At 38.9% G+C, this 16,442-nt stretch overlaps 1 protein-coding gene across 7 annotated transcripts in view; it reads right to left on the minus strand.

The window, feature by feature from the left end:
- Positions 1-16,442, minus strand: part of FARS2 (phenylalanyl-tRNA synthetase 2, mitochondrial) — a 625,994-nt gene that overhangs the window by 241,859 nt on the left and 367,693 nt on the right. For all 7 annotated transcript variants that reach the window (XM_080657452.1, XM_080657447.1, XM_080657449.1 and 4 more), the window contains one exon: positions 8,394-8,554. In XM_080657452.1, coding sequence (XP_080513578.1) covers positions 8,394-8,554 — 161 coding nt within the window. The remainder of the gene's footprint in view (positions 1-8,393; positions 8,555-16,442) is intronic.

Genomic DNA, 16,442 nt, shown 5'->3' on the forward strand with positions numbered 1-16,442 from the left:
CTGAGGGCTTCCTGATATTTTGTTCTTATTTAAGCAATTCTGAGTTTGGTCTTTCTTGGTTGAAGCAAAAAAACACCTCTCTTAATATTTTGTAAGATTTACTTTCCATAGTCACACCTGGAAAAAACCCATTGACCTACTCACCATTGCTTAATCAACATGTTCTTTCTTCCTATGGCAAGTCTTTCAGAACTCGGTTTGTTTCTGATCTTTATTCTGGTGATTTCCTTTTAAATGTTTTTTTATTGATTTAAGAAAGGAAGGGAGAGAGAGATAGAAACATCAATGATGAGAATCATTGATCAGCTGCCTCCTGCACACCCCACACTGGGAATTGAGCCCACAACCTGGGCATGTGCCCTGACCAGGAATGGAACTGAAACCTCCTGGTTCATAGGTCAACCCTCAACCATTGAGCCACACTGGCCATTCTGATGATTTCCTTTTAAAACTAGTTTTCTCCTCAGTTTTTTGAAGATATAATTGAAAAATCAAAACTGTATCTATTTATGGTGTACAACATAATGGTTTGATATACATATACATTATGAAATGATTACTAAAACTGTCACTTTTAACTTTATGATCTATCAACTATCAGAATCTGGTTTAGATGATTCTGCAGTATTAATGTATCCCTCTGATTCCAGAGATAAAAATACCAAAACCTCTTCTAGTCAGATAGATGATTTCTAAGAAATACTGCACATAATTTGTCAAATTTTATAGATGTTGGCAAGATTTAAGGTTTAATGTGCTGTCTATAAATAGAAAATTCTTGTGCATTTCCATAAGGTTAACACCCAAGACAATGTATTATGGGTACTGAATGTGTGTACATATAAAGGTCACATCACACATATCCTTCTGTCTACACTACAAGAAAGCTATGGAAGTAGATGCTGAGGACCTCCTTATTTTTTTTTAAAAAGGTGCTTTAAATAAGGAAGCAATGTGTGGCAGCACTTCTCTAAAAATGTAAATGTATCACAGAACTCCTGCTTTCACAAAATATAAGGGAGTCATAAATGCAGGCCTCCAATGAGAGGCTCCAATACACACATGGGGCCACAAACCATAGGAGTCTAAACAGACTATGGGTCAATGAAATGACCTAGCATCCTGAGGCCGGAGTTATATAACACCAATGTTAGCAAAGCAAGCTGAAGAAGGAAACCGCGGGCACCAGAGACCAGGGAACACAAAGACTGTGTTCTCCTGTGCTTGGAACAGTGTCTGCACAGGACACTGTTGTAGTAGTTATGTTGATAGTAACAGCAGTGCTGGTGGTGAAAATATAAATAATAGTTAACATGGATGAAATGTTTACTGTGTAATAGGCTCTGTTATGAATGCTTTACATATAAGCACCATAATGATTCCCAATACAAACTTGTCCATTATCTTGCTCATTGCATCTCTCCTCATTTGGCAGTCAACAAAGATTACAGAGCACATATAAAAGGTTTTATGATTGTCATCTTCACACTTCTTCCTCTACCTCTTTCTATTAGTTTTTTCTGGAATGAACCCTTTCCAATAAGAGAAAAATACTTATGTGCTTTTTTTGTGTGAGATGGGAAAAATGCACATGGAAATAGTGCAAAAAATGTGAGATCCATTAATTTTATTGTAACACAATGAAGCTGATGAGATTCTCACAGCTGGATTTACTTGGGAATAGAATGAGGAAACACTGCATAATCCTGCATTAAGTCTCTATCAGACAACATTTATGATAACGAAAGCAAAACTGGATCTAGGAGCTATTCCAAGCCATGGAGATTAGCAAGTAATCACAGGTGCAAGTCCTAATTCAATTCTGAAGAAACAGGGAAAGACTTAAAGAATTAAAAAGTAAAAAATATTTAAAAAAAAGAGAAAATGTTGACCTCCACATGCATTGGTCAGTATCAGCAAAATTCTACATTCACCTATGTATAGCTCCATCAGTGTACCTCACTATCTATAATAATCCTATATAATAAAAGGCTAATATGCAAATAGACCGAACAGTGGAACTGGTCGCTATGATGCGCACTGACCACCAGGGGGCAGATGCTCAATGCAAGAGCTGCCCCCTGGTGGTCAGTGTGCTCCAACAGGGGGAGCGCTGCTCAGCCAGAAGCCGGGCTCATGGCTGGTGAGCTCAGCAGCGGTAGTGGGGAGCCTCTCCTGCCTCCACAGCAGCACTAAGGATATCTGACTTACGGTTTAGGCCCACTCCCCTAAGCCATCAGTTGGACATCCCCCAAGGGCTCCCAGACTGTGAGAGGGTGCAGGCCGGGCTGAGGGACCCCCTGCCTGCCACCCAGTGCACGAATGTCATGCACCAGGCCTCCAGTAAAAGTATAATATGCTAATTAGACCAGACAACCTTCCAGATGAAGCCACAGTGGTAGGGGATGAGGCAGAGAAGGCAGAGGAGGCAGAGGTGGCCGGGGCCGAGCCCCTTGCATGAATTTCTGCATTGGACCTCTAGTTATTTTATAATTATCTCCTGATAAATCTACATTGGAAGGAAACAACTTGAAGTCAGGAACTGTCAATTTCATGTTACTGACTCCACAGCAGTGCATCTGTCTAGGCAACAACAAAATTTACTAGTTCAATATTAGGAGCTCTCTGGAGTGGTTCCAAGTCTCAGTTTCATCATATATAAAATGGGTACCTACCCCATTGGGTTGTGATGAATGGAAACTATAATATAGACAACGCATGTAGTTCAGTGACTTGGACACAGCACTCAACAAATGGCAATTATTATAAGATACTAATAAACAAATTAATGAACAGATGTATGGTGCATTGGACTCCGTTTGCCAGAAGACATAAAGAAAGAAAATGGACAACCTTGGTCTTCAAAACGCTCAGTCCTCATATAACACAGCACTCACTGCTGCTTCGGGGTGCTACAGAAAGAGCAAGGATGAACTCTGACACAGTTTCCCCAGGGGAATCTATCCATGATTGACCTCAGAGATGACAGGGTTAATATAAGACCCTTTCATAGTTACTGCTCTGCTGATGCCTACCAAATTCTTTGTGCTTTCTGTCTCATCTTTCACCATTTCTAGTTATATTTAGTTATAATTTAAATATTAACACTTCTTTGCAAATTACTTAAAGCACATAAACACATCTGTGACTTAAGCATAATTTTTAAATGTGCATTTGAACTGTATTACTTTCTTTCCACAATTCCCTCACATTGATAAGCAGCAAAGAATGAATGAATGAGTGAACAAAAAAGAAAGAAATTATGAAAGAAAGGAAGAAGGAAGGAAGAGCTTAGGCAGTTCATAAAAACAAAAGGATAACAGTACTGCAACTCTGAAATTCATAGTAATTAAATCTAGGACAAGAAGAAAGAAAAGACTTTTGAGATTAGTGTCATAGAGATCAGATTATAGTGATATTTATGATAAACTGAAATTTATAGTGCAAAAGAGGAGAAAGTGTACTTAATCACCTGATCAGACTATTTCACCTTATCATCTCATTTTACAGATGAGGTAGCTGAGCTTTGGCACATAAGATGATTCTGTCCATTATTATGTAGATTTGCACTGTGGACCATGGACCGACATCAGTATCACCTGGGAGTTTGCTAGAAACACAGAATGTCAGGCCCCATATTAAGCATACTGAATCAGAATCTGAATTGTAACAAGATCTTCACGTGATTCATCGGTACATTAAAGTTTGACAAGCATTAATAAAGGTAGCTTGTTGCCAGGAAGTTCGTAAATTAGATAATTTAAACCGAATGACTTATTTTCTACAAATTATATGCTGATCTTTGAATTTGTTAGAAAATATAAATCCTTTGGCTCTGAATAACTGACCTATAAATTTTATACTCAGTATAAAACTTGAGGCAATGGCTCTTTGAAGCCCTGAATGAACAATACATTATGCTAATACACAGTGACCACTCAGCTACTGTTTCCTCATCTGTGAAATGGACAGAATAACAGAACCTAAACTCAGAGAGTTATTAAGAAGACTAAGTTAAGACATGTAAAGTCTTTAGAATAATGCTGAACTAAGAGCAAGGTTTAACTGAGTGTTAATCACTAACTATGATTATTATGATCTTGAATAAGGTTTGATATGATAGGTGTGCATGTCACTGCCCACCTATTCTCACCTACTCCTGTTGCAGCGAAAGGTATTTGAGATATTATCCAAGATGAAGAATAAATATAGTCTCCGCCCATAAAAGAGAGCCAATAAAAGTCCTTCACTTGAAAGAAAGATAACAACCGCCAGCCCTGCACAATATGGTTCCCAAATGGCTCCCCGAGTTTCCTGGGCAGAGAAGGCATGAGCTCACGGCTGCCGCAGACCTTTCCTCCACATTTCCTCTCCTCCCCTCTGGGGAAGTCTTGTATTATAATCATGTTAAGTACTTTTCTTAAGACACGCTAACAGTGACAAAATGAGTCTCCTATTCTCCTCACATATATAAACATGACCACTCTACACAAATAGTTACAAACTGCCAACACTTTAACACCATCTGTATCACTTATACCTAACACCAAATCTGCTCTATGATACCTGAAGGCAAGCAAGTTGCCATGATGAAAATGGAATATACAAAGGGATATGTGATAGGCCAAATAAAGGCCTCCAAAAGGCACCCATGTCCTAATCCCTGGAACCTATGAATATGTAACCTTATATTCAAAAAGAAGTTCACAAATGTAAATAAGAAAGGATCTTGAGATGTGGAGATTATCTAGAATAATCTTGGTGGGCTCCATCCAAGGGTCCTTATAAAAGGGAGATAGAAATTCAGAGAGAAGGGGAAGTGACACAGAGGGAAAGTGAAGAGAACAGGCAACACAGAGCCATGAGTGAGAAACGAGGACAGCCCTAGAAGCTGGCAAAGGCAAGGGGTGGATTCTCCCCTAGCACCTCCCAAAGGACCCAGTCCTGCTGACACCTTAATTTTAGCCATTCAGATAGATTTTGAATTTCTGAGCTCCACAACTGTAAATAGACATGTTATTCTAATCTGCTAGGTTTGTGGTAATTTGTTATATTAGTAATAGGAAACTAACCAAGAATATAATTAATAGATACTAATTATAAGTGAATAATTAGGAAATAGTTCTCTGTGATCTACAAATTACAAAGTATTTTACAGACATATACAGTCTCAGCAATCAAATACTAACTGCCCCATCAGAAGTTCTTAAGTTTATTACACAAAGGCAACAAGGTAAATTCCATAATAGTGCAGTTATGCATACACTGATTTCAACTCTGAAGGCAGAAAAGTTTTTTTTAAATGATACTTAATACAAGAGACCCATAGTCTATTCCTGGATATCTCTGTGTCCCCTTATAGAAGACAGTTGTGAATATAATAAAACTGCACTTAAGCCACTAACTTGTGGTAGCAACTGTTACTCATCTGTGCTTGCCCACCACACTGCAGAGCACACTGCTCTGTACAATGTTGGTTGGTGTCCCATCAATGTTTGATGATTAAATAAATGACTTAATAGATGAAAAATTAAATGAGAGAAACTTAGCTCCTTAGCCAGGTTTTACTTTTAATTATTTGGATGGGTTTTTATTCCAAATTTACATAGAAGGTCCTGTTTCTAGGATTAAAAATAAATAGATTACTTTAAAAAATAGGATTTTTTAAAGGCCAAACGAATAAACAAAAGAAAATAGAAACAGACACATAGATATGGAGAAGAATCTGATGGTTGCCAAAGAAGAGTGTGGGAGGGATCAGAATTTTTAAAAGGCCATTAAAAATAAAACCAAAGAATCAAATCAATGATTAACTTTTGGTTAGGATGCAAAAGTTTGCAAAAAAATTTCAGGAACAAGGAAAGAGCAATAACTTTAAAAATATTATCTGCCATAAAAGATACTGAAGAGATCTGGATACATGCTAAAGAAATTCCAGAGAAATGAGCCCTCCAAGGGTGAACAGACATTGGTGGCTGCTGTCACCATGTGGGCCTGAGTAGTCAAAAGAGCTAGCCTGCTCTTGGTAAAGAAACTTCACTGGAGAGGAGAAATTAGCCCATCTTTTATCAACCATTCCTTGGCTGGTGTGGCAGATTGGTAAATGGGGAGATGGTTAGCCCTCACTGCTAGCCAATTCACCTTCATATTTTTGCTCAGCAAGCACTGACTGGTATCGAAGAAGCTAGCAACTGGGTGGAAAGCAGAGATCTTATCTTCACATGCATAGATCCCAAACTTCTGCAGGGCCAGATCTCACCATCCAGAGAAAATCAAATGGGAAATCCAGTTCCTGCTTAGAGATAAGAAATCTAGACTAATCCCTTTAGTCGCCCTGCAGGAGAAAGTGTAAGCCTTCTGTATTCTTTTAAACACAATTTCAAAAGTAAGACCAGTGAAAAAGCAGAAAACATGTGACGCATAAGAAAAAATAAAAGAATACAAGGAGAATAATAGATAACTAAATGGTTGGAATTAATAGACAAGGACTTTAAAATAAATATTATGAAAATGCTAAAGAATTTAAGGAAAAATGTACAAAAGGGGTGCGAAGATAGAGAATTTCATGAGAGTAATCAAAATTCTTAAAGGAAAGGAAGTAGAAATTGTAGACTAATAAGTAAAATATCTGAAATTATAAATTCCTTGGTGGGGCCTAATGGTTAACTGGACACAATAGAAAAAATTAGTAAACACAAAGAGAAGTCTTACAACTATCCAAAATAAAGCACAGAGTGAAAAAAAATCCATAAAAACAAACCCTGAGCATAAGTTCTACGGCATAATTCCAAATGGTCTGACACACATGAAGTTACAGTCTAAAAAGGAAAAGAAAGAAGGAATATAATTGTTAGAAGAGAGAGTAGAGGAGAATTTTCAAGGAGGTTGAAAGACAATCCAACACTGTAAAACCTACGGAGAATAACAGACAGAAAATCACACATAAGTCGAACTGCTGAAAACCAATCTAAAAGGATACTGGCAGTAAAATGACATCTCTAAAGAGCTGAAAGGAAAAAAAAATAACATAAAAAGTGACAACCTATATCCAAGAAAAATATTCCTAAAAAATAAAGGTGAGCCCGGCGCGTGTGGCTCAGTGGTTGAGAATCAACCCATGCACCAAGAGGTCACTGGTGTGATTCCTGGTCAGGACACATGCCCAGATTGCAGGCTCTATCCCCAGCATGGGGTGTGCAGGAAGCAGCCGGTCGATGATTCTCTTTCATCATTTATGTTTCTATCTCTCTCTCTCTCCCTTCCTCTCTGAAATCAATAAAAACATATAAAATAATGATAATAATAAATTAATAGAATAAAATAAATAAACGTGAAACAAAGGTGTTTCCAGACAAACTAAACCTGAAAAAATTCATGTTGCACTGCAAGAAATATTAAAAGAAGTTCTTCAGACTTAAGGGAAATAATCACAAAGAAAAATCAAGATCAGCAGAAGGAATAATCAGTGTGGGGTAAATATCGAGGGAAATATAAACAATATAGTTTTAAACTTCGTTAAAAGATAACTGACTATATGAAGAAAATAGAGCAATATATTGTGAGATTATAATATATGGAGAAATAAAATATGACATTAATACAAAAAAACAGGAGGCATAAAAAGGAATTACACTATTGTAAAGTTGTTAACTGTTTCATGACATTGTATAATAGTTACTCATGGTAAAGTGAGATGAATTAATTATGCATATTGTAATCTAGAATAACCAATTAAAAATAATACAAAATGGTGAAACTAAATAGCAATAAGGATACTAAAATGGGATATAAAAATAAACAAACAAAAATCCCCCACAAAAACCATATTTCCAAATACAGAAATAAAGAATAGAAGAGGCAAATAGGGCGGAAAATATAAAAGGATAACAGAATTAAGTCCAAGAATATCCCATGTAATTATATTAAATGTAAGAGGTATTCAAGACTCAATTTAAATCTGAATTTTTAAAAAGACCCAACTCTTATGGTGCTTATAAAAGACACTCTTTTAATATAAAGACATAGAGTGACAGTAAAATGATGAAGAAGGTATGCATTATAAACACTAATCATAAGAAACTAATGTGTCTATATAGGATCAGAAAAACTAAACTTTACAAGTATCATCAGATATAAAGATCTATAATAAAATAATCAAGAAAGCCCAAAACTGGTTCTTTGCTTAAACTAAAAGCTTGTTAAGTCTTTTTCCACATACAATTTCTGAAGGTTTATGAACTCCTGTGGGGTGTTTATGGACTCCTATACAAAACGTATTTTCAAATTCACATTATTTTTAAATTTAATGATTCAATTTGCAAATGCATGACCCCCTCCATTCTTTCAAACATTTTTTTTTTTTTAATTTACTTGATTCTTGCAAGTCATTTTACCTGAAATTTCACCTTCTGGTTGATATCAGACACGTGGAACTGCTTCAGGAAGCGCTCATCCTCACTCCAGAAGAGGCGGATGTCAGGGATGTCATAGAGGATCATGGCCAGTCTTTCTAATCCTAGGCCAAAGGCCCAGCCAATTTTATCTTGAGCACCAGCTATGGTTATGAAACAAAATAAAACAATTGATTTAAAAATCATAAAGTGTTCACAGGCACATACTACTTCCTGGTAACTAACCAGTAACACTGTTGAGTGCCTACTAGTGGCAAGGCACTGGGGTGGGGCTGTGGGACATCCAAGGCAATGCCCAACCTTAGATTGCTCCTGCTCCCCACATTCCTTACTGCTCTCATTGAGGCAGTTTGGACTCATACTGTCTCTAATATTGATTCATTTCTGACTAGATTCTAAGCTCTTTTAAGCCCTGCTCCCTGTCTCTGGCACATGATTTTTCTGTAATCCTTGTTTGCCCTGATTCAAACATAACTATGCTCAGGTTACAAAGTCCCTAAGTGGCTTACTAGACAGGCAAATGTGTTCAAAACATGCCATCGTGGACTGTTAACATTCAGAAAATGTGTGTCAGACCTTCAAGAACTGACAATAGCAGTAAAATACAACTCTTACTCATAGAGGAGCTACCTCAAAAATATTCCGAGAGCAAGCAAGCCAAGGGGAAACACACATCTAGTACTACTCACTCCAAAGGTGAAGTGTGCTGTTCAGATATGGCAAGGCCATGAACACTAAGGCAGAGTAAGACAGGAGACTTGAGACAGGCATTGCTGTAGGAAGGTGAGAGAGCAATTTCTACTGCTGGAGAGGCTATGACAAGGGCCCATGAAAGGAACATAATTTCAACTGCACAATAAAGGATGAGCAGTATCCTAGGTAGGTGGAGATGGCCTCAATATCCCTGCCCTGTGTAAACCTCTCCCTGGAGTGTGAGTGAGACCGTGAATGAACTGGGATTTCACTCCTATGTTGAGGTTACTTTATATGAGAGTCCACCTTAGCAAACTAGGGAGATTCTCCTGCTGACTAGGAGCTGCCCTGAAGTGAGAGGGCCATGTGGCAGGACCTGAGGGAGGCCCCAAGGAACTGAGCAGGGAAATGGGAACCTCACTCCCATAGTCACAGGAAATTAATTCTCCCAACAGCCTGAATGAACTCAGAAGAGGACCCTGCGCTCCAGACGAAAACACAGCCCTGCTGACACCTTTATTTCAACCTGTTGAGACACTGAGCATGGGACCCAATTGATCTGTACCTGGACTCCTGATGCAAGGAAATTGTGGCATAACAAATGTGTGCTGTTTTAAACCACTAAGTATAAGACTTATTTATTTATTTATTTATTTATTTATTTATTTATTTATTTCCCAGCAAAAGAAAACTAATACAGATCAAAATGTGGAGAAAGAGAAAAGAAATTCCAGACTGAAGGAACCTCATGGCTAGTGAAGGTGAAGGTGAAGGTGCAGCAGAGGAAGGGTTAGGAATTGACTCTGGAAATACAGAGAGTGCAAGGTTGTAGCAGGTAAAACCATGTGGAGAGGATCAGCTTCTGGCCAGGTGCCACCACCTTACAAGGACAGACAGACATATGAAAACAGAAGTCATAGAGAAGTGTGAGCCTCATTGAATGATCTGTTTAGAAGATAAATGAATAAAAGCATTAAATGAGCTCACAAAAGAAAGATACAGAAAGAGAGACTGGCTCAGTAGTAGGAGGGAAGGTATGTGAAAGAAGAGCAAGTGGTTAGCTAATTTGCAGAGTGCCCCTGTGTGCCTGAGTAGGAATGAACATTGAAGTGAAGAGGAGGGGAGGGGATTTTTTAAAATTTTATTTTATTGTTTAAAGTATTACAAGTAGTAGTACATATGTCTCCTTTTTTTTCCCTATTGACCTCCTCCCGGCTTCCCTTATCTCCCCCTACCCCGACCCCCAGTATTTAACCACAGGAACAACGGGGTCACGGGGTCACAGGAATGTGTGCACAACTCCTGGCCTACTTCCGCTGCCTAGGAGAGCAGTTGAAGAGTGAGGCAAAACAAGTCAGAGTAATTTATATTGATGCATGAAAACCTTAAAAAAAAAAAAAAAAAAAGCTGGCAACTACATAAAGACATGAAAATTAACATAACCGTGATATACTGTTTTTTATCTACTAAAAGAATATTTTCTTTAAATGACATTGGCCAGTCCTGGATCCCATATGTCATTCATTGTGTGGTTCTAGTACCCTTGACATTTGGAAAATAACATGGTAATACATATAAAGATCTTTGAAAATGCTCATACTCTCTATTCTTATTATTTTACTCAGGAATTTATCCTAAGGAAGTAATTCAACGAAGGAAAAAGACAAATGAAGGAAGATGCTCAGAGCGGTGTTACTTGTAAGGGCAAATATATAAAAACAACCTAGGTGCCCCAAATTAGGGAATGCCTTAAAAATCATAGTACTTTTAAAGTAGTCATTTAAAAAGTCAGTTCTATGAATAAATGTTTATTAAATTTATTAAATAAGAAATTATTCAAAATTATGAGAGAATTAATATGTACTTTGATACTAATATTTAATATAGGTACAAATGAGAATGGCAATGTAAAAAAATAAAAAACAAAATTTGATGTTCAAGGGTTATAATTTTAAAACAACTTTAAAGCATTTCTTTTTATAATTGTTAGTCTTTTCAAATAAAAAGAATAATAAAGATAGGTGGCAATGTTAACATTGCTTTGTGAATTTGGCTTTTCCCTCAATTATAAAATCTTTTAGATCTTACAAAATTTTTAGGTAAAACCAATCATTTAGAGCCCACTATCTGTAACTTAATGAGTAGTATATTTCGGATATTTTATTTTATTTAATATTTAGCTATTTTTTAGTATCTTAGCTTTTTTGCTCCTTCCATCAATTACTCTAACTTGCTTTTCCATCCCTGAAAGTTTTCCTAAAACAAGAACAAGAATAACAAAGAGCCTTTGCTATTCTTTTAGGAAGTAGGTAAGAAAAAGTGCAACAATCTTATTTTCAAAATGGGCAAAGAGGGGAAAGTGCGAGGTAGAAGAGAGTATAGGGGGGACAAATGGTGATGGAAGGAAACTTGACTTTGGGCAGTGAACACATAATACAATATGCAGATGGTGTATTATACAATTGTATACCTGAAACTTATATAATTTTATTAACCAATGTCACTCCAATAAATATAATAGAAAAGAAATAAAATGTGCAAATAATATTAAGGCAGTCACAGAAAATGAAAGAAAAATCCTTAAGCAAATCAAAAGCTTAAGAAAATTGCAAGATAAAAATGCACCAAGTTATCATATTTTACTTAGCAGACTGGCAAAAATAAAAACATCTGAGAGCAAAGCCAAGTGAAAACAAGACCTCCCATACATCTAGGGCGGGTTCATTTGTGGTTTCTAACCCATTCACCTCAGGAGTATAACATATCAGCAGCTACCAAAATTAAACGTGCATGTACCAGCTTGTTACTTTAACTATTAATGTATCCTATTTATGAGAATTATGAATGTATAAGGCTATTTATTGGATTATCCTATATAATAAAAGAGTAATATGCAAATTAACCATCACTCCACTACACCCACAAGCCACGCCCACCAGCCAATCAGGAGCGAATATGCAAATAAACCCAACCAAGATGGCTACGGCCACAGAGAGCAGGAGGGAGGCTTGGGTTTTCCCGGCAATGGAGAAAGCCAAGCTTTCCACTTGCCCTTGCCCGCCTAGGCCTCCACTCAAGGCTACAAAGTTTCAATGATAGAAGATACATAAATCCAAACAGAAATGGTGGCAGCCATGAAGCTGGAAAGAGCAGGAGGCTAGGGTTGCCCCTGGTGATGGAGGAAGCCAAGCATTCCGCACACCCTGGCCGGCCCAGGCCTCTGCTTAAGGCTACAAAGTTTCAATTATAGAAGATACATAAATCCCCCCAAAAATGGCTGCCACCATGGAGCAAGCAGAAGGCTTGGCTCCACTCCAGGCTACAAAGTTTCAATTGTAGAAGATAAATAAATCCCAGATACCAGGGCCTCTACTTGGGTGGCCAGGGAGTGTGGCCGGCCTGCAAACCACCACAGGCCCCTCGCCCAGGCCGCCCCATGCCCCAAGGGAACACCCACCATGATCCAGGACACCCTTCAGGGCAAACTAGCTGGCCCCCACCCGTGCACCAGGCCTCTATCCTATCTAATAAAAGAGTAATATGCAGATTGACCATCATTCCAACACACAAGATGGCTGCCCCCATGTGGACACAAGATGGCCACCACAAGATGGCCAGCAAGGGAGGGCAGTTGGGAGGGACCAGGCCTGCAAGGGAGGGCAGTTAGGGGTGACCAAGCCGGCAGAGGAGGGAAGCTGAGGGCGACCAGGCCTGCAGGGAAAGGCAGTAGGGAGGGACCCAGGCCTTCAGAAGAGAGCAGTTGGGGTGACCAGGCCTGCAGGGGAGGGCAGTTAGGGGTGACCAGGCCTGCATGGGAGGGCAGTTGGGGAGGACCCAGGCCTGCAGGGGAGAGCAGTTGGGGAGACCAGGCCTGCAAGGGAGGGCAGTTAGGGGTGACCAGGCCTGCAGGGGAGGGCAGTTAGGGGCAAACAGGCTGGCAGGGGAGTGGTTAGGTGGTGATCAGGCAGGGAGGCAGAAGCAGTTAGGGGCAATCAGGGAGGCAGGCAGGTGAGCAGTTGGGAGCCAGCAGTCCTGGATTGTGAGAGGGATGTCCAACTGCCTGTTTAGGCCCGATCCCACCAGGATCGGGCCTAAACAGGCAGTCAGACATCCCTCGAGGGGTCCCAGATTGGAGAGGGTGCAGGCTTGGCTGAGGGACACCCCTCTGCCCCGTGCACAAATTTCGTGCACCGGGCCTCTAGTTGTTTATAATAGCAAAAGACTGTAAGCAACTCAAATGTCCACCAACAGGAAATGAAACAAATTATGCTATATCTATTCAGTGGAATCCTATATAATAAAGAGGTAATATGCAAATTGACCATCACTTCAACACACAAGATGGCTGCCCCCCATGTGGACTCAAGATGGCCAGCAGGGAGGTCAGCTGGAGGGACCAGGCCAGCAGGGGAGGACAGTTAGGGACGACCAGGCTGGCAAGGGAGGGCAGTTAGGGGTGACCAGGCCGTCAGGGGAGGGCAGTTAGGGGTGACCAGGCTGGCAGGGGAGAAAAGTTGGGGGTGACTGGGCCTGCAGGGGAGAGCAGTTGGGGGGAACCAGGCCTGCAGGGAGGGCAGTTGTGGGGAACCAGGCCTGCAGAGGAGGGCAGTTAGGGGTGACTAGGCCTGCAGAGGAGGGCAGTTAGGGGAAAACAGGCTGGCAGGGGAGCAGTTAGGCATCAATCAGGCTGGCAGGGGAGTGGTTAGGGGGTGATCAGGCTTGCAGGCAGAAGCGGTTAGGGGCAATCAGGAAAGCAGGCAGGCGAGCAGTTGGGAGCCAGCAGTCCTGGATTGTGAGAGGGATGTCCGACTGCCCATTTAGGCCCAATCCCTGTAGGCAGTCAGACATCCCTTGAGGAGTCCCAGATTGGAGAGGGTGCAGGCTGGGCTGAGGGACACCCCCCCCCTGCTCCATGCACAAATTTCATGCACCGGGCCTCTAGTTATTATTAGAATAGGCAGTGACAGGTTTCAAAAACTAAGAGCAGCAGCCTTGCTGGGTGGCTCAGTTGGTTGGAGTGTCCGTCACTGCTACACGAAAAGGTTGTGGGATCAATCCCTGTACAGGAGGCAACCAATCGATACTTTTCTCTCACATGGATATTTCTCTCTCTCTTTCTCTCTCTCTTTATCTTTCTCTAAAATCAATGGAAACATCCTTGGGTAAGGATTAAAATACAACACAAAATAAAGAAAAAACTAAAAGCAGCAACTATCTGGGTTTTTTGTTGTTTGTTTTAAATTTGGAGTTGGGTGGAGTTGGGTGTGGAGGACAATAGGGAGACTACACCATATGCCTTTTTAAATGAAGAGTGACAAGAAGTACTTCAGATAATAGAAATGTTGATGGCTAGATAAAATACAGTATGTTTTTGTTTATTTTTAAGAGGTTATAAGAAGTACAAATTATTCCTCTTTTGTCACACTGGTACCAAACTTTCAGAAAAATCATATGATTACAAAAATTGATCTGTCTTCATTACAGCCTGAATTAGTTTCTTTCTTTCTGTAAGTGCTAATACATTTCTAAGCCTGGAAAATCAGCATTATCACCTGTGGGAGTTGAAAAAAAACAACAAAAAACACCCTCAAATTCCTTAATACCCTTCTTCTTGAATCTCAGTGGGGAAAAGTGTGACTTCTGAGATTATGAGAAAAAACCACACAACTAAGATAAATGGAAACAGTATTCAGCTCTAAGTTACAGATAGATTGGGAAGCACAGGTCTTTAGTGAAGAACTTTAAAAATTCCAACACATCACAGGCTGGTAATTTTGTCACATATAAATATGCACATGGCACTGCTCCACAACAGAATTCTTCTCACATGCAGATGAGCCATTTGCAAACATAGACCATATTCTTGGGACACAAAACAAATCTCAAAATATTTTACAGGATTACAATTTACAAGAACTATCCTATGTCCAAAGTGAAAATAAATCAGAAATCAACAGTACAAAAATATCTGGAAAATCCCCTAAATAAAGTGAAATGAAACAACATACTTTTAAATAACCCATAAATCAAAGACGAAATCACAAGAAAATTATAAAATACATTGAAATGAATAAAAAACACATAATATGAGTGTAATGTATCTAAAGTTGTGATTCAAAAGAAACCTAGAGTATTAGATGCTTATATTTTTAATAAAGGTCTCAAAGATACTATCTTATGAAACTAGAAAAATATAAGAACTAAGAAAAACAAAGGGGGAAAATAGCATTAATAAAACAGAAAACAGAAAAACAATAGAGAAAATGGATAAAAACAACAACAGGTTTTTTGAAAAGATCAATTAAATGGATAAACTTCTAGCCAGACTAGTAAGAAAAACAACAACAAACAAAGAAACAGAAAAGACAAATTATCAAAGTCAGGAATAAAGACAGAGATTCTAGAGACATTAGAAGGATAATAAGGGAATATTACAAATAAACCTTATGCCAACTATATCAATAACTATCAACGACCTATATGAAATGGACAAATTTGAAACAACCTATCGAAGCTTATTACAAAGAAATAGATATCCTATATCAATCAAATATATTTAATATGTAGTTAAAAAACCTTCCTACAAAGAAAACTCGAATCCCAGATGGCTTTACTGGTGAATTCTATTACAATGTCAAAAAAGAAATAGTACTAATTCTACAAAACTCTTCTAGAAAAAAAAAATAAAATTTTATAAGGCTAGCATTACCCTTGTATCAAAACCAGATAAAGATATTACGAGAAATCTTCAAACCAATGTAAGTTATGAACATACAAGCCAAAAAAAACCCACAAAACAAACTTTAACAAAATATCAACAAATTGAATCCAGTAATACATGACAGGACACTACATCATAACTGGATTTATCCCAGGAATGCAAGGTTAGGTCACATTTGAAAACCCAACCAATAATTGATTACATAAGCAGGTTAAAAAAGAAAACACATGATCATCTCAATAGATACAGAAAAAGCAAGCGACAAAATTCAACATCCATTCATGATAGAAACTCAGCAAATGAGGAACATAGGGAACTTCTCCAATCTAACAAAAGACACAATAAAAAACCAACAGCTAGCCGAAACCGGTTTGGCTCAGTGGATAGAGCGTCGGCCTGCGGACTGAAGGGTCCCAGGTTCGACTCCGGTCAAGGGCATGTACCTTGGTTGCGGGCACATCCCCAGTGGGGGGTGTGCAGGAGGCAGCTGATCGATGTTTCTCTCTCATCGATGTTTCTGACTCTCTATCCCTCTCCCTTCCTCTCTGTAAAATATCAATAAAAAATATATATATTAAAAAAACAACAACAGCTAATATTATACTCAATGCTGAAAG

This window comes from Plecotus auritus, assembly GCF_963455305.1.
Source record: "Plecotus auritus genome assembly, chromosome: 2".
NCBI lineage: Eukaryota > Metazoa > Chordata > Mammalia > Chiroptera > Vespertilionidae > Plecotus > Plecotus auritus.